Source organism: Dendrobates tinctorius, unplaced genomic scaffold (assembly GCF_039654945.1).
Source record: "Dendrobates tinctorius isolate UK_male_01 unplaced genomic scaffold, ASM3965494v1 ptg000246l, whole genome shotgun sequence".
Taxonomy (NCBI): Eukaryota; Metazoa; Chordata; class Amphibia; order Anura; family Dendrobatidae; genus Dendrobates; species Dendrobates tinctorius.
Window position 1 is genome coordinate 4,969,054 of NW_027361913.1, and position 24,692 is coordinate 4,993,745.

Sequence of the window (24,692 nt, forward strand, 5' to 3'; positions counted from 1 at the left end):
AAAAAAAAGTTTTTAAAATTCTGCTGATGTAAATTAGATATGTGGGAAATTTTATTAAGAAATTAGTGTGACATGTCTTTGATTCAAGGGCATAAAAATTACGTTTGAAAATTGCAAAATTTTCACCATATTTCTGTTTTTTTCATAACTAAACACAAGTCATATAGAAGAAATTTTACCACTAACATGAAGTACAATATGTCACGAAAAAATCAGCAGGGATCTGTTAAAGCGTTCCAGAGCTATAACCTCATAAAGTGACAGTGGTCAGATTTGTAAAAATTGGCCCGGTCATTATGCTGCAAAATGGCTGTCACTAAGGGGTTAAGACTGGCCAAGTCACCGAGACGACAGTTGGTAGTATACAGGGCTGTGGAGTCGGTAAGCCACAGTTGCGACTCCGACTCCTGGATTTTATCAGGCTCCGACTCCGGCTCCGACTCCTTCATAAATGGCCAATTCATAACAACAAATTTACTGTTGTAAAATATTAAACATCGTGCTTATTCAGTTTCTCACCATCATATAAGTAATCAGACCACTTAGAGCAAAAACTACATTTATTAGAATACAATTAGAATATAGCAAATAACTCTCTTATAAACTTTTCTAAACTGTAAGTAAATATGCAATAAACACTTTTATGCAGTTAATAAGAAGAAATCTATAAATTTGTCCTCAGAAAAAGTATTGCCTCTGTCAGATCCTCCTTCATGGATGCCCTCAAATCTGATCTAATTATTTTGCGAGCAGATAACAACCTCTACACTAACTTGTGTTGGTGGCAAAGCAGTAACCACTCGGGCAACATCTCTGACAATGTCAGGATACAGAGGAATCGCTTGTTGCACTGTTTTTGATGAACGGTCAAATTTCTCAATTTCTTTTAGTGCACATGAAAAATTCTGCTGAAATGTACTGGCTGTGTTCCTTGATGGGGATGACTCTTCTATGCGGGAACGATTTGCACGGTCCTTGTGATCCAAATATTTTTCGAAATTAAATTCATCAGTTGATGATGAGGGTGAAGATGTGGCAGGACGACCAAATTCTTCTTGTTCCTCCTGACTGTTCTGCAACCCTTTCATCCTTACTGCTATTTCAAACAGAGCTTCTTTTCCTTTACTTAGCTGTTGATCATCTAGAAGAATCCGATGCATTGGGTCTATATAAACAGCTGCCAAAAGAATGTTATTTTGTAATAGTAGCTCCTCTCTCCGTTTCATTGATGTAGCAATGCCACTTGCAATTAACCCTCCTCTTTGGGACAGGCGAAACATCAGGTTCTTCCACTCCTTTAAGAAAATACCTGGAGTTAAGTCCTCTGCTTGTAATTTTTTTAGTCACTGTAAATGGGTGCTCTAGCAATTTTTCCAGCTCAGTCACCTGATTCCACTGACTTTCATTTAGCGTCAGTTGAGGGTTAGCCATGTCTACAAGAAAGGTTTTCAGTTCAACCAAGCGCTGAATTATTAAGTAAGTACTGCCCCATCGTGTGGCTTGATCAATAATTGCCCCTTTTCCAGCACGTCTCTTCAAAATTGAGTCAACTTTAGGGGTTCTGGCAACAGTAGCCAATTTTCTCACCTTGCCAATCAGTGCAGCAGCATGTCCTTCTTGCAGACTGTCTCTTATAGCCAGCTGTAGCGTATGCACAACACAGCGCATGTGATGAATGAAAGAACATATTGACACAGTTTCAACAAGATCATCTAAACTATCATGTTGCTGTTCATCTGAAGCAACTTCAGTTTGCTCCTCAGTTACAATACTGTGTTCCTCTATTTCAAACATTTCTGTGTCTGTGGACCCAGAATGTTCTTCTAGCTGCTGGTCACCATCATTACTCTCATTCATTAGCTTAATAGTACTTATCATATTTGAAGCATTGTCAGTTACGACAGAAAGAACTTGCTCTTTTTTAAGTTCATAGTCTTGCAGAACCTTTCCACCAAGACCTGGAGAAACTCACTGGTGTGATGAGCTTTGGTGTCTCTTACTGCCAATGTCTTGGTAACTATTTCATTTTTATCACAAATCGGACATTGATGGCAAAATAGTTCACTCTGTGACGTGTGCAGGCATCCATTTTAAGAAACAGAGAGTCCCTTGAGAGTTTTTTTTAAGTTCTTCCTTTTGTTTAAAAGCTTCTTCGATTACTAATTTTCTAATACTCTCTCTCTCCAGAGAAACACCAAGCTTGCGGGCCATTTCCCCATTCAGACACATAAAAGCTGGTCGTGAAAATAATGAAATAGGCACACTATCCTTTACAACAAGCTCTATGATCTGTTTTTTAAATGTATCTACTGTCATTGTCACAGTAACTTTGTCACTGACAAAATATCTTGCAACTGATGGCTGCAAAGTTCTCTGCTCCTTTGTTTGGCTGGAAGAGCTGGGCACTGGTTCATTGGTTTGGATGCAGTCTTTCTCATCCACTGTTTTCAGTACTTCTGGATGAAAGCGCTGTAAATGTCTCTTTAGATTAGAAGCTCTGGTAGGAGCATTTTTATCTTTGCCTGAATATGCACTCATCTTGGCTTCACAGCATTTGTTTTCGTCTGGATCATTGGTCATACACTGAGAGACATAATGTTTTCTATCTTGAGTGATGGTGAAATGTTCAAATACAGTTGATTTAATGTGATGCTTCTTTCACATTCTCAGGTTTTTAATTCTGCATTCACAATCCAAATGACAATTGTTTTTCCTAAAAACAATTGTACAAAATTATTGCCAGGTCGTACAACTGATATAGTGGTCAGTAATACTGTTATTATTCCTCATGTACTCACAGTTAACTGATGCAAAGTTTGTTGAAAGGATAATACTTCTTACAGTCTTCCTCTTCTGAGTAGCAGGCAGCTGTGAGATGCTTGGAAGACGCACACCTAGTATGATCTAGTCTAGAGGAGGAGCTTTACTACTAAGAATTTGCAACACATTTTCACTTTCAGTTTCATACATTGTAAGTAGGGGGGTTGGGGCAGCATGAGGTTAACCAAGTATAAGATTAGATAAGGGCAGTGGAGAACAGTGACACACAAGAAGTAAAGGGGGTTTTACACTAAGCAATATCGCTAGCACGTCACTGGTTTTGTGACGTTATAGCGATATTGCTAGCGATATCGCTATGTGTGATACTTACCAGCGACCGGCTCCCCCGCTGCTCATCGCTGATCGCGCGAGAATGTCCGGCTCCATTTCTCGTCGTCTGCTTCCTGCTGGGCTTCCTGCTGTGACGTCCAGCGACGCGTGGAGGCGGGCGGGAGGACGCAGGATCGCTGTGTGTGAATGGTAAGTATCGTGCGCTGCGTCGCTGCTGCATCGCTGTGAGGTCTTTCTGTATGAAAGCTCACTAGCGATCATTTAGCGATGCACCAGCGATCCTGACCGGGTTGGATCGCTGGTGCATCGCTAAATGTAAAAGGGCCTTAAGAAATGTCTCTATCTCCAGCAGAACTGCTTATCACTGTTGTTCATAGTTTGATAGAACATATATATTTGAGTAACATTTATAAAATTCATATGAAAGTTCAATTATGAAATATTAATACATTTTTTTTTAAAGCTGGAGTCAGTACATTTCTACCGACTCCGACTCCAACCAAAACTAACTCCGACGCCACAGCCCTGGTAGTATATTCATATCACTTGCAAAGTAATGGCCCTAGCCATATTTGTGGGAATCCGTATGCCAATGTGTTACTTGTGAATCAACAGCCGCGGAGACACCATCACATGTTTCTCAACGCAAGCAATGACTAGCCAGGTCTTTCCCCGGGAAGGAACAACCACGGGAAGGGCAGTCTCCAATGAAGGAAACCACCTATGCCAAAACATGGTATCCATCCACAGACAGCTGTTTCGGGGTATTGCCCCTCATCAGTGTGGAGTAGGAAACTGGCTAGTAGGAGCAATGCCTAGTGAAAGGCTATGAACATAAGGATGAGTGACCTCATGGAGATCAACATCCAACACTGCGGAGACACCATCACATGTTTCTCAACGCAGTGATCTAGAGCAATGCCCCCATCCCTTATGGGAAAAATGCAAAAGCATGTAAATCAACAGCCGCGGAGACACCATCACATGTTTCTCAACGCAAGCAATGACTAGCCAGGTCTTTCCCCGGGAAGGAACAACCACGGGAAGGGCAGTCTCCAATGAAGGAAACCACCTATGCCAAAACATGGTATCCATCCACAGACAGCTGTTTCGGGGTATTGCCCCTCATCAGTGTGGAGTAGGAAACTGGGGGCATTGCTCTAGATCACTGCGTTGAGAAACATGTGATGGTGTCTCCGCAGTGTTGGATGTTGATCTCCATGAGGTCACTCATCCTTATGTTCATAGCCTTTCACTAGGCATTGCTCCTACTAGCCAGTTTCCTACTCCACACTGATGAGGGGCAATACCCCGAAACAGCTGTCTGTGGATGGATACCATGTTTTGGCATAGGTGGTTTCCTTCATTGGAGACTGCCCTTCCCGTGGTTGTTCCTTCCCGGGGAAAGACCTGGCTAGTCATTGCTTGCGTTGAGAAACATGTGATGGTGTCTCCGCGGCTGTTGATTTACATGCTTTTGCATATTTCCCATAAGGGATGGGGGCATTGCTCTAGATCACTGCGTTGAGAAACATGTGATGGTGTCTCCGCAGTGTTGGATGTTGATCTCCATGAGGTCACTCATCCTTATGTTCATAATGTGTTACTTGTGAACATACAATTAGTCACCAATGTAACTTTTTTTTTTTTATGTTTTGTAGGTGTTGGACGCTATTCCAAAAACAAGGATCAGAAACGGTTTACATGGTCAGGATAGCAAGTAAGTTTTCTGTTGTTTCACTGAACCATGTGGCAGGAGTCCTTCTCCACACTCTCCCATTAAAAAAAAAAAAACAACCCTCGTAGCCTACTTGCATAGGGTTTTATTATACATTTTTATTCTCCTGAACACTTGAAACAGTATGCGACACTATACACACTGGTAGCGCTCTGTGCGTCGGTTCCCTGTGTGCCTCGTCTTCCTACAGAGCAGTTATCGCAGGGCTACTGGCATGCTTCTCTATATCTTAACTACTGCTTGATATTAACCGTGTAGGAAGCAACTGCTGCAGTTGCAAATTAGGTCTGTTGAAAGACTTTGGTCACATTTCCAACCTTGTTGTCTGGAGCCCTGGGTATTTCATCAGACACTGATAAACCATGCCCAAATAATTGAATGTTTTTCTATAGATGTAGATTAGATTACTATAGGTAAAACATGCCAATCCTTGTGTCTTAACCCCTTGGCAGAATATATGTGTGCAGAATTGTGTAACTAAAAGAAAACGTTAATTTTCCCATCTCAATAGTTTTTCATCTGATAAAGTGAGAATAACCAACTCAAAATGTACAAAATACATTTCTGCATTTAAAAAGTGTGTGTATCTGTATCAGTGACCATTATAGCCACCTGTCTTTTCAGTAAGTTATGTTTCCCATCTATGGAGTCTGTCAGTTTCTTGAAGTGAAGGGCAGAGCAAAGTACTGCAATATGCAGGCACCGGGAAAGGTCAGAGAGGCCCAGCGCCTGCGCACTGCAGGAATTTCCTCTGCCCTCAACAGGGCAGATCAGTACGCCTGCGCAGGAGCGCAATGCCAGGGAGCCATGAAGCAAGCAGGAGGGCGGCCCCTAACAGCCGTGTTACATGTCAATCACTGATAGCAGCATTTAACCCGAGTGCGCTAGAAGCGTATCATAAGACCTGGCTATCAGCGCCCCAGGTCTGCTGAAGAGAGGAGATGGCGATTTCTGCTGCAGTTCAGCCCTGCTATGTGTAGCTCAGGCATTCGGATGAGTGCAGCTTCAAGTCTCCTAGTTGACTATTAACCCCTTTCTGACATCAGACGTACTATCCCGTCCATGGGACCCGGGCCCCTATGCCCATGGACGGGATAGTACGTCTCAGCGATCAGCGGCTCCCACGTGGTGAGCGCCGCTGATCGCGGCCGGGCGTCAGCTGATTATCACAGCTGACACCCGGCACAATGTGTCGGGTGGTCACGGACCGCCCTGATACGTTAACCCCTTGCACACCGCGATCAAACATGATCGCGGTGTACCGGGGGTTAAAGGCAAGCATCAGGAGGGAGGGGGCTCCCTCCGTGCTTCGCTGAGCCCCCCACGGCAGTGCAATGTGCAGCGCTGCTGCGGGGGGGGCTCCTTCCTTGCAGGCCCCTGAATCCAAGATGGCGACGGGGGGCCTGCAGGGAGCTGGCTTCTTCAGTGCCTGCAAAGCGCAGGCATGAGGAAGTCTGCAGCAGTGCCTGTGATGTGACAGATCGCTGATCTGTCACAGGACAGTGGTGTCCCACCTGGGACTATGTAATAAAGTTAAAAAAAAGTGTTAAAATAATTTTTAAAAAATCGCCAAATTAGAAAAGAGAAAAAAAAAATTCCCCTAATCTATTTTTTGTAAACAAAAAAAACAAAGTATCCATATTGGGTATCGCCGCGTCCGTAACGACCTGCCCTATAAAACTGTCCCATTAGTTAACCCCTCTAGTGAACCCCTTAAAATATAAAAATAAAAAACGAAGCAAAAAATTATTTATCATACCGCCAAACAAAGTGCAATAACGCGCGATCAAAAAGACGCATATAAATATCCTTGGTACCGCTGAAAACGTCATCTTGTCCCGCAAAAAACAAGCCGCCACACAGCGTCATCAGAGAAAAAATAAAAGTTATAGCTCGCAGAATAAAGCGATGCAAAAAAAATTATATAAAATAGTTTTCATTGCATAAAACCGACAAAACATAAAAAAACCTAAATGAGGTATCACTGTAACCGTACTGACCCGAAGAATAAAACCGCTTTATCAATTTTACCGCACGCGGAACGGTGTAAAAAATCGGAATAAAAAGCGATCAAAAAATGTCACTTGCCCAAAAATGGTACCAATAAAAACGTCAACTCGTCCCGCAAAAAATAAGACCTCACATGACTCGGTGGGTCAAAATACAGAAAAATTATAGCTCTCAATATGTGGCGAAGCAAAAACTATTTTTACAATATAAAGCGTCTTTTAGCGTATGACAGCTGCCAAACATAAAAACCGCCATAAATAGTAAATCAAACCCCCCGTTATCACCCCCTTACTAAGGGAAAAATAAAATTAAAAGAAAATGTATTTATTTCCATTTTCCCGTTAGGGCTAGGGTTAGGGCTGAGATTACGGTTAGGGGTGTGTTGGAGTTAGAATTGGGGGTTTCCACTGTTTGGGCACATCAGGTGCTCTCCAAATGCAACATGGCGTCTGATCTCAATTCCAGCCAATTCTGAGTTGAAAAAGTCAAATGGTGCTCCTTCCCTTCCAAGCTCTGCCATGCGCCCAGACAGTGGTTTACCCCCTACTCAGGACAAATTGCAAAACAACTTTTGAGGTCCAATTTCTCCTGTTACCCTTAGGAAAATAAAAAATTGGGGGCAAAAATATCATTTTTGTGGAAAAAATGATTTTTTTTATTTTCACGCCCGGGCGTTATAAACTTCTGTGAAGCACTTGGGGGGTTCAAAGTGCTCACCACACATCTAGATAAGTTACTTGGGGGGTCTAGTGTCCAAAATGTGGTCACTTGTGAGGAGTTTCAATAGTTTAGGTACATTAGGGGCTCTCCAAAGGCAACATGACACCCGCAGACCATTCCATCAAAGTCTGCATTCCAAAACGTCACTACTTCCCTTCCGAGCCCCGACGTGTGCCCATACAGTAGTTTTCTCCCACATATGGGGTGTCAGCGTACTCCGGACAAATTGGGCAACAACTTTTGGGGTCCAATTTCTCCTGGTACCCTTGGGAAAATAAAAAAAAATTGGTGACTAAAAGATGATGTTTGTGGAAAAAATACGATTTTTTTATTTTCACGCCCGGGCGTTATAAACTTCTGTGAAGCACTGGAGGGGTCAAAGTGCTCACCACTAGAGTTGAGCGACTTTGGTCGGAACGGGTTTCGTGAAACCCGAATGAAACAAAATAAGTTTCAGATGAAACTCGTCCGACTAGAGCAAAACAAAGTCGGAGTTTCGTCCGAAACCCGACCCCAATGCAAGTCAATGGGAAATAAAAGTCGGACGAAACTCCGACTTTTTTTGCTCTAGTCGGACGAGTTTCATCTGAAACTTATTTTGTTTCATTCGGGTTTCACGAAACCCGATCCGACCAAAGTCGCTCAACTCTACTCACCACACATCTAGATAAGTTCCTTGGGGGGTCTAGTTTCCAAAATGGTGTAATTTGTTGGGGGTTTCCACTATTTTGGTACATCAGGGGCTTTCCAAACGCGACATGGTGTCAGATCTCAATTCCAGCCAAAAACGTCAAATGGCGCTGCTTCCCTTCCGAGCTCTGCCATGCGCCCAAATAGTGGTTTACCCCTACATGTGGGGTATCGGCGTACTCAGGACAAATTGCACAATAACATTTAGGGTCCTTTTACCCTTGGAAAAATAAGAATTGAGGGTGAAAAGATCATTTTTGTGGAAAAAATGATTTTTTTTATTGTACGGCTGTATGTTATAAACTTCTGTGAAGCCCTTGGGGGTTCAAAGTTCTCACCACATATCTAGATAATTTCCTTGGGGGGGTCTAGTTTGTTTCCAAAATGGGGTCACTTGTGGGGGGTTTCCACTGTTTAGGTACATCAGGGGCTCTCCAAACATGACATGGCGTCCGATCTGAATTCCAGCCAATTTTGCATTGAAAAAGTCAAACGGCGCTCCTTCCCTTCTGAGCTCTGCCATGTGCCGAAACAGTGGTCCCCCCCCCCCCCCACATATCAGGTACCAGCGTACTCAGGACAATAACTTTTGCAGTCCAATTTCTCTTGTTACCCCTGTTAAAATAAAAAAAAATTGAACCTGAAGTATTTTTTTTGTGAAGAAAGTTAGATGTTTGTGTTTTTTTTTTTTTTGTTTTTTTTTAAATATTCAAAAAATTCCTGTGACGCACCTAAAGGGTTAATAAACTTCTAGAATGTGGTTTTGAGCACCTTAAGGGGTGCAGTTTTTAGAATGGTGTCACTTTTGGGTATTTTCTATCATATAGACCCCTCAAAGTGGCTTCAAATGTGATGTGGTCCGTAAAAATAAAATGGTGCTGCAAAAATGAGAACTCGCTAGTCAAATTTTTAACCCTTATAACTTCCTAACCAAAAAAAATTTTGGTTCCAAAATTGTGCTGATGTAAAGTAAACATGTGGGAAATGTTACTTATTAAGTTTTTTGTGTACCGTATCTCTGTGATTTAAGGGCATAAAAATTCAAAGTTGGAAAATTGCGAAATTTTCGCCAAATTTCCGTTTTTTTCACAAACACAAGTTATTTGAAAATTTTACCACTAACATGAAGTACAATATGTCACGAGAAAACAATGTCAGAATCATCGGGATCCATGGAAGCGTTTCAGAGTTATTACCTCATAAAGGGACAGTGGTCAGAATTTTAAAAATTGGCCCGGTCATGAACGTGCAAACTACCCTTGGGGGTGAAGGGGTTAAAGCATAAAGTCTGATCTTTCAAAAACTAATGCAAAGAAAAATCCGCTCCAGAATTTTTCTTTGGTCATGCAACATTGAAATAACAGGCAATCAAAAGATTGTATCTACCCTGAAATGGTATCGATAAAGACGTCAGCTCGGCACAAAAAATAAGCCCCCACCCAAATCCCGAAAAATGTGGATGCCAGAGTTTTTATATGCTAACTTTATATAATTTTATTTTTTTCCACAACTTTAAACATAACCTATACATGTTGGGTGTTTACTTAGGCCGGTTTCACATTTGCGCTTTATAGCGCTGCGCACGGCCACTGCTAAGCCCCGCTCCCTGCCCGCCTCATCCGGTCATCGCCGCCTACTAGCGCACATGGGCGCTTGCGATCTGCGCACCCTATCTTTAGCATAGGGTGCGCTGGCCGTGCGCTAGCAGGATTTTGCCGTGCGCTGCGCACTTTTGAAGGTGCGCCGTGCACGCCGAAATGCAACATGCTGCTTTCGGCGCACCTTCAAAAGTGTGCGGCGCACGGCAAAATCCTGCTAGCGCACGGCCAGCGCACGATTTGCGCACCCTATGCTAAAGATAAGGTGCGCAGATCGCAAGCGCCCATGTGCGCTAGTAGGCGGCGATGACCGGATGGGGGGCGGGGCTTATCGGCGGCCGTGCGCAGGCCGTCGCAGCGCTATAAAGCACAAATGTGAAACTGGCCTTACTCATACTGACCTCAAGAATCGTGATGGCAGTTCAGTTTTAGCATTTAGAAACAAACGTGTAGAATTGCACTTTTTTTTTTTTTTTTTGCTATATGGTAAAAGCAATGGAGTTGTTCAAATGTACAACTCGTCCCGCAATAAAACAAGCCCTCACATGACCTTATTGGCGGAATAAAAAGTTATGGCTCTGGGAAGAAGAGGAGCAAAAAATTAAAACGTGAAAAAAAAAAAAAAAATTTGCAAGGTCTTGAAGAGATTAAGGCCTTTACTGGCTAGCCAAGCAGTGGAGACTTCGATGCATGCAATGAAGCATTGTCCTGCATAAAAATTAGTTTTCTTGAAAGATGCCAATTTCTTCCTGCGCTTCTGATTGAAGAAAGTGTCTATTTAAAAGCTGGCAGTAGGTTTGAGAGTTGATTTTCAGTTTATCTTCAACCTGAAAAGGTCCAAATAGCTCATCGTTAATAATAACAGCCCAGAAGAGTACCCCACCAGGCGTCTGTGTCAATGTGGAGGTCTGTGCCCATTACTGATCCAGCCACGGGTCCATCCAGCTGGTTCGACTAGAGTCACTCTCATCTGATCAGTCCATAAAACAACTGAAAAATCTGTCTTCAGATATTACTTGTCCCAGTCTTGATGTTTCAACTTCTGTGGGTTTCAGCCTCCCTTACCACGGCCATGTCTCTTGGCACTGAACATGTGTTACTTCTGAGCACTACAGGTATGTTGTAGTCCTCAGTTATGATAGTGCTGGAAGATAACTGGCTTCTGGTCACTTCACCTTCGATCCTTCTCAAATCTTTTTTTTTTTTCTCAATACTATTTTTGCGACCCCGTTGCGACTATTTGCAGCAACACTTTGATGGTTCTGTCATCACGCCCCAATACCTTCGCAATATCAGGAGTGCTGCATCATTTTAGAAGACCTGTAACCATTTGCCCACTTTGCATGAGGAAAAAAGGCTGCGTAATTCTTCACTTCTTGATAAAGGGTGTTGAGATTCTTATGCAGCTTTCAGTCGAAAAATTTGCTTAAAAGTGATATGGTCAAAACACTCAGCTATTAATTGTGCACACAATATTAAATGGATCTGTCATTTAAAACATGAAATTAATTCTCATAGCGAACACTGTAAACAGGCAAAACCCTAAATTTTAGAATTACATTTTTCTGGTTGCTGCACATTTCACAAAAAAATACAATAAAAAGTAGTCAAAACATTGTACGTACTCCAAAATGGCATCAGTAAAAAAAAAAAAAAAAAATGCATGTCACATGTAAAAAAAAACAAAAAAAAAAACGTGCAGTTCTACTGCTGGAAATTAAAGTTGCAAGACTCGGGGAAAGAGAGATTAAAAACCTGTTATGGCTCGATGAAGAAAATAAATGAAAATTACCTGTTCCTGAAGGGGTTAAGCTAGGGCGTATTAGGTAGTTTGGATAGAGGCGAGTATTGTTATACTACAGACACAGAAATGGTTTGTCCTGTGTTTCTGCACCATTTGTTGGAAAATGTAGTGTAGGAGTGCTCAGAAACGAGAACAATGCTCTAGATGTGAACAGTGACAGATTGTTCTCATGAACAGATCACAAATTGCCAATTCTCGTGTTGAGAAGAAGCCTAGAAGTACAAGCAAAGTGACTATCCTTGGGGGTTACATCTTGTATATAATAGTGGACACTTCCTTCTATCCAAAGTTGGGATAGAGGGCGCCTGTGCAGTGTGGTGCTGGAGTCAGTATGTGAGCATACCGCACTATGGTATCGAAGACACTGTATTCGAATTCGCAGCGACAGTGTGTTCAACAAAATGGCGCCGGATATCGCAGGATGCGGACGCGTTGACTCCGGCTCCATTTTTATTGAATTGTCCTACAATACTACATCAACAAAGCAGTGCACATTTGACGTCCGTCGCCATTATCCCTATGACTGGCGCGTGCGTGCGTTGTAGTACACTAAATAACATAGCGCCGGAGTCAGCGCGTGTGCATACCACAATCTGCAGCGTCGTTTTATTGAAGACACTGTATAAATGTACCAATAAAAATTCACGCAACCTGGGTGTAGAATGGGTTCAATAGCTATTATGTTGTGCAAGAACCTGTACAGCCGTAGCATTGGTTTCAGTCGTAAAATCGTCCATCATATTCTCCTTAATGATCAATGTCACCTCTGGGAAGCCCCCTCCAATTCTGATTTTATAAGGGGCTTTTCTCGTTCGCCTTATTGGGGGACACAGAGACCATGGGTGTATGCTGCTGCCACTAGGAGGCTGACACTATGCACAAAAAAGGTTAGCTCCTCCTCCGCCGTATACACCCCACCGACCGGTAGGAAATTCCTCAGTTTAGCTTAGTGTCAGTAGGAGGTGGACACGGGTCTTTTATTAGACCCATATCTACCTCAGTGTGCGTCGTTTCTTTGCAGGGTCCGGAGGGATACGGAGTGAACAGTCACATCCGTACTCCCACAAAGAGACTATGAGTACGGCGTGTACTGCCACCCCGTATCCTCATAGGTCTCCGCAGCAGGACCAGGAGCCTCGCACAAGTAAGTGCCAGCCGCACGGACGGTCCTTGCCCCCCGCCTCCCACCCTCTCGCCTACCAGAGCCTGAAGGTTGGATAAGGCGCGGATTTCATAGAGACAGACAGCGTGGGATTTTCAGGTACCTTTATTGTAAGGCCCCCTGCCTGGGTGAGTATGTCAGTCTTCCCCCGGCGTTTTCTCTTGGAGCGGTCGCCAGGGGGACCACGTTAGGGTCCCTGCACGCCCCGCATCCCCCCACGGTCACCGCATCCATGCAGGCCCCGGGTCTTCACGGGCCTCGTTCTGCGCTTCCCCCCCTTTTTTTCATTTCGGCAGGGGTAGCGCTGGAGTCGGGCAGTTCTGGGCAGGGACGTGGCCCGGTGTTGCGACGCGTCTTCCGCGCCGACCCCCTGCTGACAGGCGGCCGCCGCAACTAATTTAGGCCCCGGCTTGTGTTCGGGCCTACCGCAGCGTCGCGGCCACGCCCCCCGCCCCTTTCTACTAAGCGGGCTTCACTCCCGCTCTCCCCAGGCCCTCCCCCCGCCTTTCCCTCTCCTGCCCAGCATATTATGGCTAGAGGGCAGCAATTATTAACCCTGCGAGGAGCTCCGCCCTTCCCCGGGACCCACGCTTTTCTACAGGCAGGCGCCATCTTCACAGCCTGCCAGCCGGACGCAGCTGGAGAGGCTCCCCAGCCCCTGAGCAGTTTCTGCAAGCAGCTTTTTGCCTCTTTGGGACGGCCAGCCGGACTTCTCCCTGATCTGCATCCCCGGACAGGTCGAGCAGCATCGCTTTTGGGGACACCGGACCGTGAGTAGCTCTGCACGGCAGACTGACCCTTCTCCGCCCTCTGTCCCCCAACCTTCCGGCACTACCTCAGGTTTTTCACAATGTCTATCCCTAAGGCTGATCGTACCCGCTCTTCGGCCCTCCCCTGCACCCTAGTCAAGTTCTTCGCATGTTCTTCGTGCAACCGCAAACTTCCCTCAGGTCAGTCCTCTCCCCTCTGCCTGGACTGTAGCAATCCAATCCAGCCCGACGCCGCTCAGGAGCCATCCATAGCCCCAGGGGTGAGTGGCAGACCTCACCAAGGTGTCTCAGTCCCTAGTAGCCGTTCTGGATAAGTTGCCCTTGGGAGCTTCTGCGGGACCTAGCACGTCCCAGGACGTCCCATCTGAGCCAGCCAGTGTCAGTTGCAAGAGACCCAGGCAGGATCTCCAGGCGGAGTCCTCTCCTCGCCCTACCTCACCCCATACTCCCCAGCAGTCTCCCTCTCGGGCCTCCTCTCCCGAGTCAGGTGAAGCGCTTTCGGAATCTGAAGGGGTCTTAGAGCTGGATTCGGATCAGGATGCGAACATGAAGGTTACGGTGCAGAACCTCATTGCCGCGATTCACCATACCTTCGACATCACTGACGCCCCTGCGAAATCCTCAGATCAGGAGGTTTCGTTCAGACGGGCGGAAACACCTTCCAGGGTGTTTCCCTTTCATTCCGAGTTTGGGAAGATTTTTACCAAGGAAAGGGAAGATCCGACTAGATGCTTTCAAAGAGGAAAGCGTCTCGGCGTGCTGTATCCGTTCGCTAAAGAGCTCACGGACAACTGGGCCGCTTCTCCTTCAGTGGACCCTCCCGTATGCAGACTCTCTAATAATACTGTTCTTCCGCTGTTGGGTGTAGCGTCTCTAAAAGATTCTAATGACAGAATCATAGAATCCCTAGCAAAGTCTGCCTTCGAGGCGGCATCTGCGGCGGTATGTCCAGTCTTTGCTTCATCTTGGGCAGCAAAGGCTATATCCGCTTGGGCAGAGGACCTTCGGCAGGGCATTCTGGATAAGGCACAACCGGAGCATTTGGCCGATCTCGCCAATCAGATTTCCCATGCGGGGGATTATCTGCTTTCTGCTTCCTTGGATGCCGCATCTTGCGCGGTTCAGGCGTCAAGCAATATCGTGGCAATCCGACGTACAATTTGGCTCAAGGCCTGGCAGGCGGACTTGTCCTCTAAAAAGTCTCTGACTAATCTGCCTTTTCAAGGAGTGCGTCTCTTTGGGTCCCAATTGGACCAGATTATTAAGGATGCTACCGGAGGTACGAGTTCTCTTCTCCCCCAATCCAAGCCTCGCAGACCTCCTCCAAGGCGTCAGTTCCGTCCCTTTTGGTCTTTCCGCCGTTTCAATGCGGCGGAAAACCCTTCCAACCAGCAAAGGCCACAAGCACGTCAGGAAAGAAAGAAGGTCTCCTTCAGGCCCACTCCGTCCTGGCGGTCCCACTCTTCCCAGGGAAGACCACCCAGATCTAGATCTGGACGGTCTACGTCCGCATGACTATCATCGGTCTTCCGTGGGTCCCTTCCAATTGGGAGGTCGACTTCTTTTCTTCAGCGACGTCTGGTTCGCCTCAGTAGAGGACGCTTGGGTCAGAGAGGTTGTATCGACAGGATACAAAATAGAGTTCGTTTCTCTTCCACGGGATCGCTTCTTCCAATCCCGTCCGCCACGGGATCCTGCCTTGATCCCGGGGTTCGGTTCGGCCATCGCCTCTCTCCTCAGCTCCGGGGTGATTGTGCTCGTTCCCGAATCAGAACGATTCACAGGGTTTTATTCAAACCTGTTTGTGGTGCCGAAAAAGGACTGGGCGGTTCGACCCATCTTGGATCTCAAGTTACTCAACAAGAGAGTTCGCCTCCGCCACTTCCGGATGGAGTCGGTTCGCTCGGTGATTGCCTCCATGGAGGAGCAGGAATTCATGTGTTCCATAGACTTCCAAGATGCCTATCTACACGTGCCCATATTTCCCGGACATCCGAAGTTCCTGTGGTTTGCGATTCACCACAAACATTATCAGTTCGTTGCGCTCCCTTTTGGGCTCGCCACCGCTCCCAGGGTCTTCACGAAGATTATGGCGGCGTTGATGGCCTTGTTGAGGATCAGAGGTCTTGTTCTTTTTCTGTATCTCGACGATATTCTGATCAAGGCTCCCTCCTTTCATCAGGCCCGCCTAAGTGTGGCGATCGTTCTAGACACCCTGTCCAGTTTTGGGTGGATCGTCAACCTGAAAAAGTCCTGTCTGATCCCTACTCAGCGCCTTGTGTTTCTGGGCCTTCTTTTCGACACTCGTCGGTCAAGGGTATTTCTCCCACAAGACAAGATTCTTTCCCTGCAGCAGGGCGTCCGATCACTACAGATCGCACGGTTTTCATCTCTCAGGACAGCAATGAGGATTCTGGGGAAGATGGTGGCAGCAATAGAGGCAGTTCCCTTTGCCCAGTTTCACGCCAGGCCCCTCCAGCAGGCCATTTTGTCCAGGTGGAACAGGTCGGCTCTGTCTCTGGATCGTCTGGTTCGTCTTTCATGCCGGATCAAGCGGTCTCTCAACTGGTGGTTGACGTCTCCCCTCATTCTCTCGGGGCGGTCCTTTCTTCCCAGATTGGCACAACGGACGCCAGCCTCATCGGCTGGGGTGCAGTGTTCCGCAATCACACTGTTCAGGGTCGATGGTCGACTCAGGAATCAGCTCTGCAGATCAATGTCCTAGAGATACGAGCGATCCTTCTGGCTCTCGTCCACTGGGAACGGCGCCTCAAGGGCCTGCCTGTCAGGATTCAAACAGACAATGCCACAGCGGTGGCGTATATCAACCGACAAGGGGGGACACGGAGTGTCTCAGCCCTGGCGGAAGTGTCCAGAATTCTTCAATGGGCAGAGACCTTTGTTCCAACAATTTCCGCGGTTCACATTCCCGGCGTGGACAACTGGGCCGCCGATTTTCTAAGCCGCGAGGGTCTCGCGGCAGGGGAATGGTCCCTACATCCGGAGGTGTTTCATCTGCTCTGCCGTCGGTGGGGAACCCCGGACGTAGACCTCATGGCATCTCGCCTCAAAAGGAAGGTACCACAATTCGTGTCCAGGTCTCGGGACCCCCTGGCAGTGGGCGCCGACGCTCTGGCCGTTCCTTGGTCTTGGTCACAGTTTGAGCTCCCCTACCTGTTCCCTCCCCTGCTTCTTCTTCCCAAGCTGTTGAAGAAATTCAAGGCAGAAGGGATTCCAGTCGTCCTCATCGCCCCGAATTGGCCCACAAGTTCTTGGTTCGCGGACATTGTCAACCTTCTCGCGGACGCCCCCTGGAAGCTTCCCGACAGGGCAGATCTGTCGCAAGGCCCGATTTGCCACCCCCATTCTCGGTCGCTCAATTTAACGGCGTGGCTGTTGAGACCGAGGTTTTGAAACGGGCAGGATTCTCTGATCGAGTGATTCATACCATGATCCGCGCCAGAAAGCCTTCCTCTTCCAAGATCTATTACCGTACTTGGAAAGCCTATTTCTCCTGGTGTGAGGCCAATGACATCGCGGCCATGTTTTTTTCGCTTCCTTCTGTTCTGGCGTTTCTTCAGACAGGGCTGGATGCGGGGCTTGCTCTCAGTTCCTTGAAGGGTCAAGTTTCGGCACTGTCCATTTTATTTCAGAAGACGCTGGCCTCCCGGCCCCAGGTCAAAACCTTTCTTCAGGGTGTGGCTCACACGGTTCCTCCGTACCGAGCGCCCGTGGATCCTTGGGATCTTAAGTTCGTTCTTGGGGTTCTGCAAGGTCCTCCTTTTGAACCTCTCAGGGATGTTTCCCTTGCCCTCCTTTCTTGGAAGGTGGCCTTTCTGGTGGCCATTACTTCCATCCGACGTATGTCAGAATTAGCGGCCCTTTCTTGCCGCTCTCCCTTTTTGGTACTTCATCAGGACAAGGTAGTTCTGCGGCCTCCGCCCTCTTTCCTTCCGAAGGTGGTATCTTCGTTTCACCTCAATGAGGACATTGTTCTGCCATCCTTCTGCCCAAGCCCAGCTCATCCTCGGGAGCGATCCTTGAACAAGCTGGACCTGGTCAGGGCATTGAGAGTCTATCTAGCCAGGACATCTTCCTTGCGGAAGTCAGACTCTGTTTATCATTCCAGACGGTGCAAGGAAAGGTCACCCAGCCTCAAAGGCCACTATTGCTCGCTGGATCAGATCGGCAATTTTGGAGGCATACCGGGTCAAGCATCATGCAGCTCCTTCAGGGATCAGAGCGCACTCTACCCGGGCGGTGGGTGCCTCCTGGGCGGTGCGCCACAGAGCTTCCGCGCTGCAGCTTTGCAAAGCTGCAACCTGGTCTTCGGTTCACACTTTTGTGAAATTCTACAGGGTCCACACCTACGCTTCGGCGGACGCCAGCCTAGGTAGAAGGATTCTGCAGGCCGCGGTGGTGAGTCCACTGGCCTAATGGAAGTTTGTTTCCCACCCCAGGGACTGCTTTGGGACGTCCCATGGTCTCTGTGTCCCCCAATAAGGCGAACGAGAAAACAGGATTTTTTGGGTTGCTTACCGTAAAATCTGTTTCTCGGAGCCTTCATTGGGGGACACAGCACCCTCCCATGTTCTACAACTCCTGTTCTTATGTTTGTCGATTGGTTACAGTTGAGTTGTTCGTTCTGTTTTAAATCTATTCCGTTACTTCTCCTACTGCTTTCTCACTAACTGAGGAATTTCCTGCCGGTTGGTGGGGTGTATACGGCGGAGGAGGAGCTAACCTTTTTTGTGCATAGTGTCAGCCTCCTAGTGGCAGCAGCATACACCCATGGTCTCTGTGTCCCCCAATGAAGGCTCTGAGAAACAGATTTTACGGTAAGCAACCAAAAAAATCCTGTATTTTCAGTTTTTCTTCTGTATCGGAACGTTTTAAGGCATTTCCCCCTTGGAATATCCCTTTTAGAGGGAATCTGTTAGCAGGTTCACCCCTCCTAAGATGTCTATATTGGAATGCAGGTCATAGCAGAGATCATTATATTAATCTTCCTATCTGATGTCGTATTCCAGAGAAATCTTTTTTTTTTTTTTTTTTTTTTTTTTTTTTTTTTTTTCTTCTTATATGTAAATGAGATGTTCCAGGCTGTGGGGAGGATGTTGCCTGGAAGCTAACTCTGCCTCCAGAGCTTATTTCACCAGAAGACGAGTTACCAGTGGCAAATAAGTAACTAACACAGAACAGGAGAAATTAAATTGTTTTCTTGCAAGCATATTTTTTGCAGTTCTTAGCGCCACTGTATTGCAACAATATTACAACCGTCTGCCTGTGAAGTAGAATCTTAGAGGAGCCTGCCGATGTCAGTTATAACCACACACAGCTCTGCAGTGAGAGCAGAAAGCGTCCATTACACATCACTGGTAACTCCCCATTCATGTAAAATAATCTTTGGAGGCAGAGTTATCTTCCAGGCAGCGGCCTCCCCATAGCCTGGAAGAGGTCATTTACAGTGGGGAAAATAAGTCTTTGATACACTGCTCATTTTGCAAGTTTTCCCACCTACAAAGAATGGAGAGGTCTGTAATTTTTATCGTAGGTACACTTCAACTGTGAGACTGAATCTAAGAATAAAAAACTGAAAATTACATTGTATGATTTTTAAATAATTGAATTGCGTTTTGTTGCATGAAATGAGTATTTGATCACCTACCAACCAGCAAGAATTCTGCCTCACTGACCTGTTAGTTTTTCTTTAAGAAGCCCTCCTACTCTGCACTCATTACATGTATTAATTGCACCTGTTTTGAATGTGTTACTTGTATAAAAGACACCTGTCCACACATTCAATCACTCACCCTGCAACCTCTCCCAGAGCGGTCTTAGGACACCAGGCACAAAATTGTAGATCTGCACAAGGCCAGGATGGGCTACAGGACAATACGCAAGTTTAGCTTGCTGAGAAGGCAACAACTATTGGCACAGTTGTTAGAAAATGGAAGAAACACAAAATAACTGTCAATCTTCCTTGGACTGTGTCTCCATGCGAGATCTCGCCTCGTGGGGTAAGGCTGATTTTGAGAAATGTCATAAATTGACCCAGATTTACTCGGGAAGACCTGGTCAGTGACCTGAAGAGAGCTGGGACCACAGTCTCAAACATTGTTAATAACACACTACGCCATCATGCATTAAAATCCTACAGGGCATGTAATGTCCCCCCTACTCACGCCAGCATATGTCCAGGTCTGTTTGAAGTTCGCCAATGACCATCTGGATGATCCAGAGGCGGCAAGAGAGAAGGTCATGTGGTCAGATGAGTCCAAATAGAACATTTTGGAATCCACTCCACTCGCCATGCTTGGAGAGATTACTAGAACACCATCCCAACCATGAAGCATAATGGGGAAAACCTACATTGGAGGTGCTATTCTGCAAAGGGGAGGAAGGGAAAATGGATGGGGTCATGTATCGGAAGATTTTGGCTAACATCCTCGTTCCCTCAGTAAGGCTACTGTCATACTTCAGGTTTTTGCCATCAGTTGCAAACCGGCAGAGTGTGAATAAACGGATCTGCTTTGTTTTTGCAACAACCTGATGCAACCGGATCCGTTTTTTTTGGACTGATACGGCGCGCTAGAAATTTAAAGGAACAGTGATCCAGAGAGAGAGTTGTTTTTTGTTTTTTTTTTTGTTTTTTTTTGCAGCCTGAAGGGTTAGCATGCATGCCAGAGGAAATCTTCCGGGCATGCGCTATTTAATAAAGCGGTCCGGCACAGAAAAAGTTACATATAACGTTTTTTTCCTGACGCCACACCGTCACACTTTGCCGTATCCGGCAAAAGCCAGATGCGCCGCCAGTACAGGCGGCGCAATGCGGCAACAATGTACGTCAACGGAGATAAAACCGGATCCGGCGCCACATATCGCCAGATCCAGTTTTGCACATTTTTGCCGCATAGCGCCAGATTCAGAAAGCCAGAAGTGTGAAAGTAGCCTAAGAGCGTTGAAGAAGTCTTATGGCTGGGCCTTCCAGCATGGCAATGACTCGAAACACACAGCCAGGGCAACTAAGCAGTGGCTCCATAAGAAGCATTTCAAGGTCCTGGATTGGCCTAGCCAGTCTCCTGACCTGAAACCCACCACCTCTGTGTTTGCAAACAAAGGTTTCTGTATCAAATATTAAGACCTATTTCATGCAATAAAATGCTAGTTAATTATGAAAAGGTCATTACAATGTGATTCTAGTTTTCATTTTTAGATTTTGTCCCTCACAGTTGAAATGTACCTACGATGAAAAATTACAGACCTCAATTCTTAGTGAGTGGGAAAACTTGCAAAATTGGCAGTGCATGAAATACTTATTTCCCCACTGTATATAAAGTGATAAAAGATGATTTTGCAATAAGGCATCTGATATGAGGCACACAGGGATGTTTTTTTTTTTTTCCAACAGTCTATAACCTGTATGCAGGACTACGGAGTCCGTGTCCATTTTGGTGGAGTCGGTATAAAATAGGCCGACTCCTAAAACACATAATTAGGTATAGCAGTGCAGGATGTGATGAATATTTTTTTCATAAAATTTGTAAAAGTGATGTCCTATAAATGTCTGTCCTGTGTCCTTGATCTAAGGATCTTTGCTTTAGTAGAGCTGAATCTGTGCTGCACTTTATGTACACGCTCAGCAGGGAGGCAGGGCTGTGGAGTTGAGGAGTCTGACTCCACAGCCCTGCCTGTATGCCCATATGAATAGTTTAGCTAGGATAAATGTGATGACAGATTCCCTATAAGTTGCCTTCTAAAGCCACCCCTAACGTAGATTTGTAAATATTGTAGATGTCATTCTCCCCCATAATTTTTCCTGTGCCCATGATTAATACTAATTTACTGCAGCTATGGAGGGGGCAGGCAATTCCATTACTACAAGTGAATCTGAAATCTGCCAGCATGATTGATAGAATAAAGAAGGCAGAATAAACATGGGAACAAAGATGTTTATTGCTGGCTTTGTCATTCTCCTTATTTGTCAGGGAGGGAGCAGTAAGGGAAAGTAAGGATCTCAGACGTTATAAGGAGGGAGATTGCCATAAAAAGACATAATTTTGCGGAGCCCGGCCATGGAGGAATTACTTGGAACAACAGTGCATTGGAACTTGGCAAAGGAGACAAGTCCTCTGAGAAATCCCTAAAAGCCATATATATACATAGGAGCTTTTTATTACGTGCAGCATTATTTCACCATGGGTAGTTTGTACTCTTATATCATAGTAATGGGTGTTACCTGGTGTTGTGGAACCGGACAGTTCATGAATGCACTAATCCCTCACCCCTTTACTTAGTTTGAGGCTATTGGTTCTTCCCAACAATTCTTAGAATTTAATTCATTTTTAGGAATCGCATTTTGATGTCATTCTTGGGTACACATTTAAAGGAGACCCGACGGTAAACGCATGTTGAACCTAAGATTTAAACAAAATGAGCAAATACCCTGAAGTAAGTAAATAAATACATGCAAATAACATGGGGTAATTGGTTATTGTTTTCATGACAAAAAAACCCACAAGTCATCCCACCACAACAAGATGTAGCGAAAACTAAACAACCTAAAAATAAAAAAAAATCAGAAAACCCTATTCTGATTAGGGTGGTGGGATGGTTTTTACATTATTTTTTTTTTTTTATCAATCAAAAGCATGTTAACTGTTATTTACATGTGCTATTACGATTTCTTTACTGATTACAGGATATTAGGTAATTTTTGTTTGTTTTTTTGGTTCTGCTTGTTGACCCATTTAACCCCCCCCCCCAAGGTGGTTTGCAAGTTAATGACGCAGCCAATTTTTACTGTTCTTACCAGTTGTTTTTTTTTTTTTTGTGACATTGTACTTCATGATAGTGATAAACTCAATTATATTGAATACATTTTATTTGTGAAAAATAACAGAAATTTGATGAAAATGTAGCAATTTTCAAACTTTGAATTCTTATGCTCTTAAATCAGAGGGATATATCTGACAAAATAGTTCAGAAATAATATTACCCACATGTCTACTTTACATCAGCCCGATTTTTTTTTTTTTTTTTTTTTTAAACCCTTTTTTTTTTTTTTTTTCTTAGGAAGTTATTAGGGTTTAAAGTTGACCAGCAGTTTAGCATTTTTCCAACAAAATTTACAAAACTAGTTTTGTTTTTTTTCTGGGACCACTTCACATTTGAAGTGACTTTGAGGGGTCTATATGATAGCAAATCCACCGTGTTGACACCATTCTAAAACTGCACCCCTCCAAATGCTCAAAAGCACATTCATGAAGTTTTATAGGTCGGGACGTTCTGGACATGGCTATACCAAATATGTGTACTTTTATTTGTGTGTGTATGTATATAATATATATATAATATTATGAACCGAGCATTTTTATTGATATATGGTCACATGGATAGGCGGTGCCGCTAGCTTTTGCCGGATATGGCAAAGTGTGACGGTGCGGCGTCAGGAAAAACGTTATATGTAACGTTTTTATTTCTGTGCCAGACCACTTTTATTAGCGCATGCCCGGAAGATTTCCTCTGGCATGCATGATAACCCTTCAGGCTGCAAAAAAAAATCTTTCTGGATCACTGTTCCTTTAAATTTCTAGTGCGCCGTATCCGTCCAAAAAAAACGGATCCGGTTGCATCAGGTTGTTGCAAAAACAAAACAGATCCGTTTTTTACACTCTGCCAGTTTGCAATTGACAGCAAACACCTGAAGTGTGACAGTAGCCTTAGGCTAGTTTCACACTAGCGTTTATGAGCGCAGCGACGGCCTGCGCACGGCCGCCGCTAAGCCCCGCCCCCTGCCGCGCCTCCGCCGGTAGCTCCGCCCACCTCTGCATGCGTCCTGCGTCCCCTATCTTTATCACTGGGGGCGCAGGCCGTGCGCAGTATGCGTTTGGCGGCGCATGCGTCCTTTTGACGGTGCGCCGACCTGCTCCAAACGCAACCTGCTGAAGTTTGGTTGCGTCGGCACACCGTCAAAAAGGCGCATGCGCCGCCAAACGCATACTGCGCACTGCCTGCGCCCCGTGTGATAAAGATAGGGGGCGCATGCAGCGTCATGCGCCGGTGGGCCGAGCTACCGGCGGAGGCGGGGCTTAGCGGCGGCCGTGCGCAGGCCGTCGCTGCGCTCATAAACGCTAGTGTGAAACTAGCCTTACTGAGGGAACGAGGATGTTAGCCAAACTCTTCCAATACATGACCCCGTCCATTTTCCCTTCTTCCCCTTTGCAGAAAAGCACCCCCAATGTAGGTTTTCCCCATTATGCTTCATGGTTGGGATGGTGTTCTTGGGGTTGTAGTCATCATTCTTTCTCCAAACATGGCGAGTGGAGTGGATACCAAAATGTTCTATTTTGGACTCATCTGACCACATAACCTTCTCTCACCTCACCCCCTATCCTGGTATGCATGGTACCCTGCTGCTCCACCAGTTGAGAGTTCTTCCGTTCTCCCTCTGGTGGTGACAGGAGGTAGTGAGGTTGGTTTAATTGGTAGTGATCTGCCACCTGATGAGGAGGATAACGATTGGATCTCTGGAGTATCAGACTGGATATAAGACAGCCGACGCCCTATCCTGGTGCTGGTGATTCAGTCTGCTTCTCAGGTCTTGGACATCAGCTCTGTTCCAGTCTTCTCAAGTTAAGTTTGTTTTTGCTATTGTTCACACTTACTCTTGTTGGTCAATTCAGTTTTTTGTGGTCAGCCAGCCCTTGCTGGGGTTGTGCTGAATTTCCACTCCTATTTATCTGTTTTGCCTTTTTGTCCCTTATTAGATTGGCCTCTTTTTGCTCTGTCTCAGAATATTTCAGTGCTGATATAGTGGGAGAAGTCTAGTGACTTCAGGGTTAATTTTGCTATCAGAAGTGTTGGATATTATTTTGGTAGGGTTTTTGGCCGATTGCAGACAGTCTCTTTCCTTTCCAGTTAGTCGAGCCCCATCGTTTGCTCAGCCTATTTTTCTGCCTTTTGTTTGTGTTTTCATCTTATTTCACCGTCAATACATGTGGGGGGCTGTCTTTCCTTTGGAGTCTGCTCTGGGGCAGTTAGTTTTCCTCTTTTCCTGCTTTAGGCTTACGTAGCTCTCCGGTTGTGA

The 24,692-nt window shown here is 45.6% G+C and overlaps 1 protein-coding gene across 3 annotated transcripts in view; it reads left to right on the plus strand.

Annotated features, from left to right (window-relative positions):
- Positions 1-24,692, plus strand: part of RAP1A (RAP1A, member of RAS oncogene family) — a 94,467-nt gene that overhangs the window by 30,018 nt on the left and 39,757 nt on the right. Inside the window, exon 2 of one of the 3 annotated variants that reach the window (XM_073557279.1) lies at positions 4,773-4,831. The exons of 1 other annotated variant lie outside the window; for it this stretch is intronic. Coding sequence is in view for 1 of the 2 variants with exons in the window: in XM_073557278.1 (XP_073413379.1) it covers positions 22,037-22,054 (18 nt within the window). In the remaining variant the exon portion in view is untranslated. Of the gene's footprint in view, positions 1-4,772; positions 4,832-22,021; positions 22,055-24,692 lie in introns of those variants that run through there. One more of the 3 variants, XM_073557278.1, reaches the window with a different exon arrangement.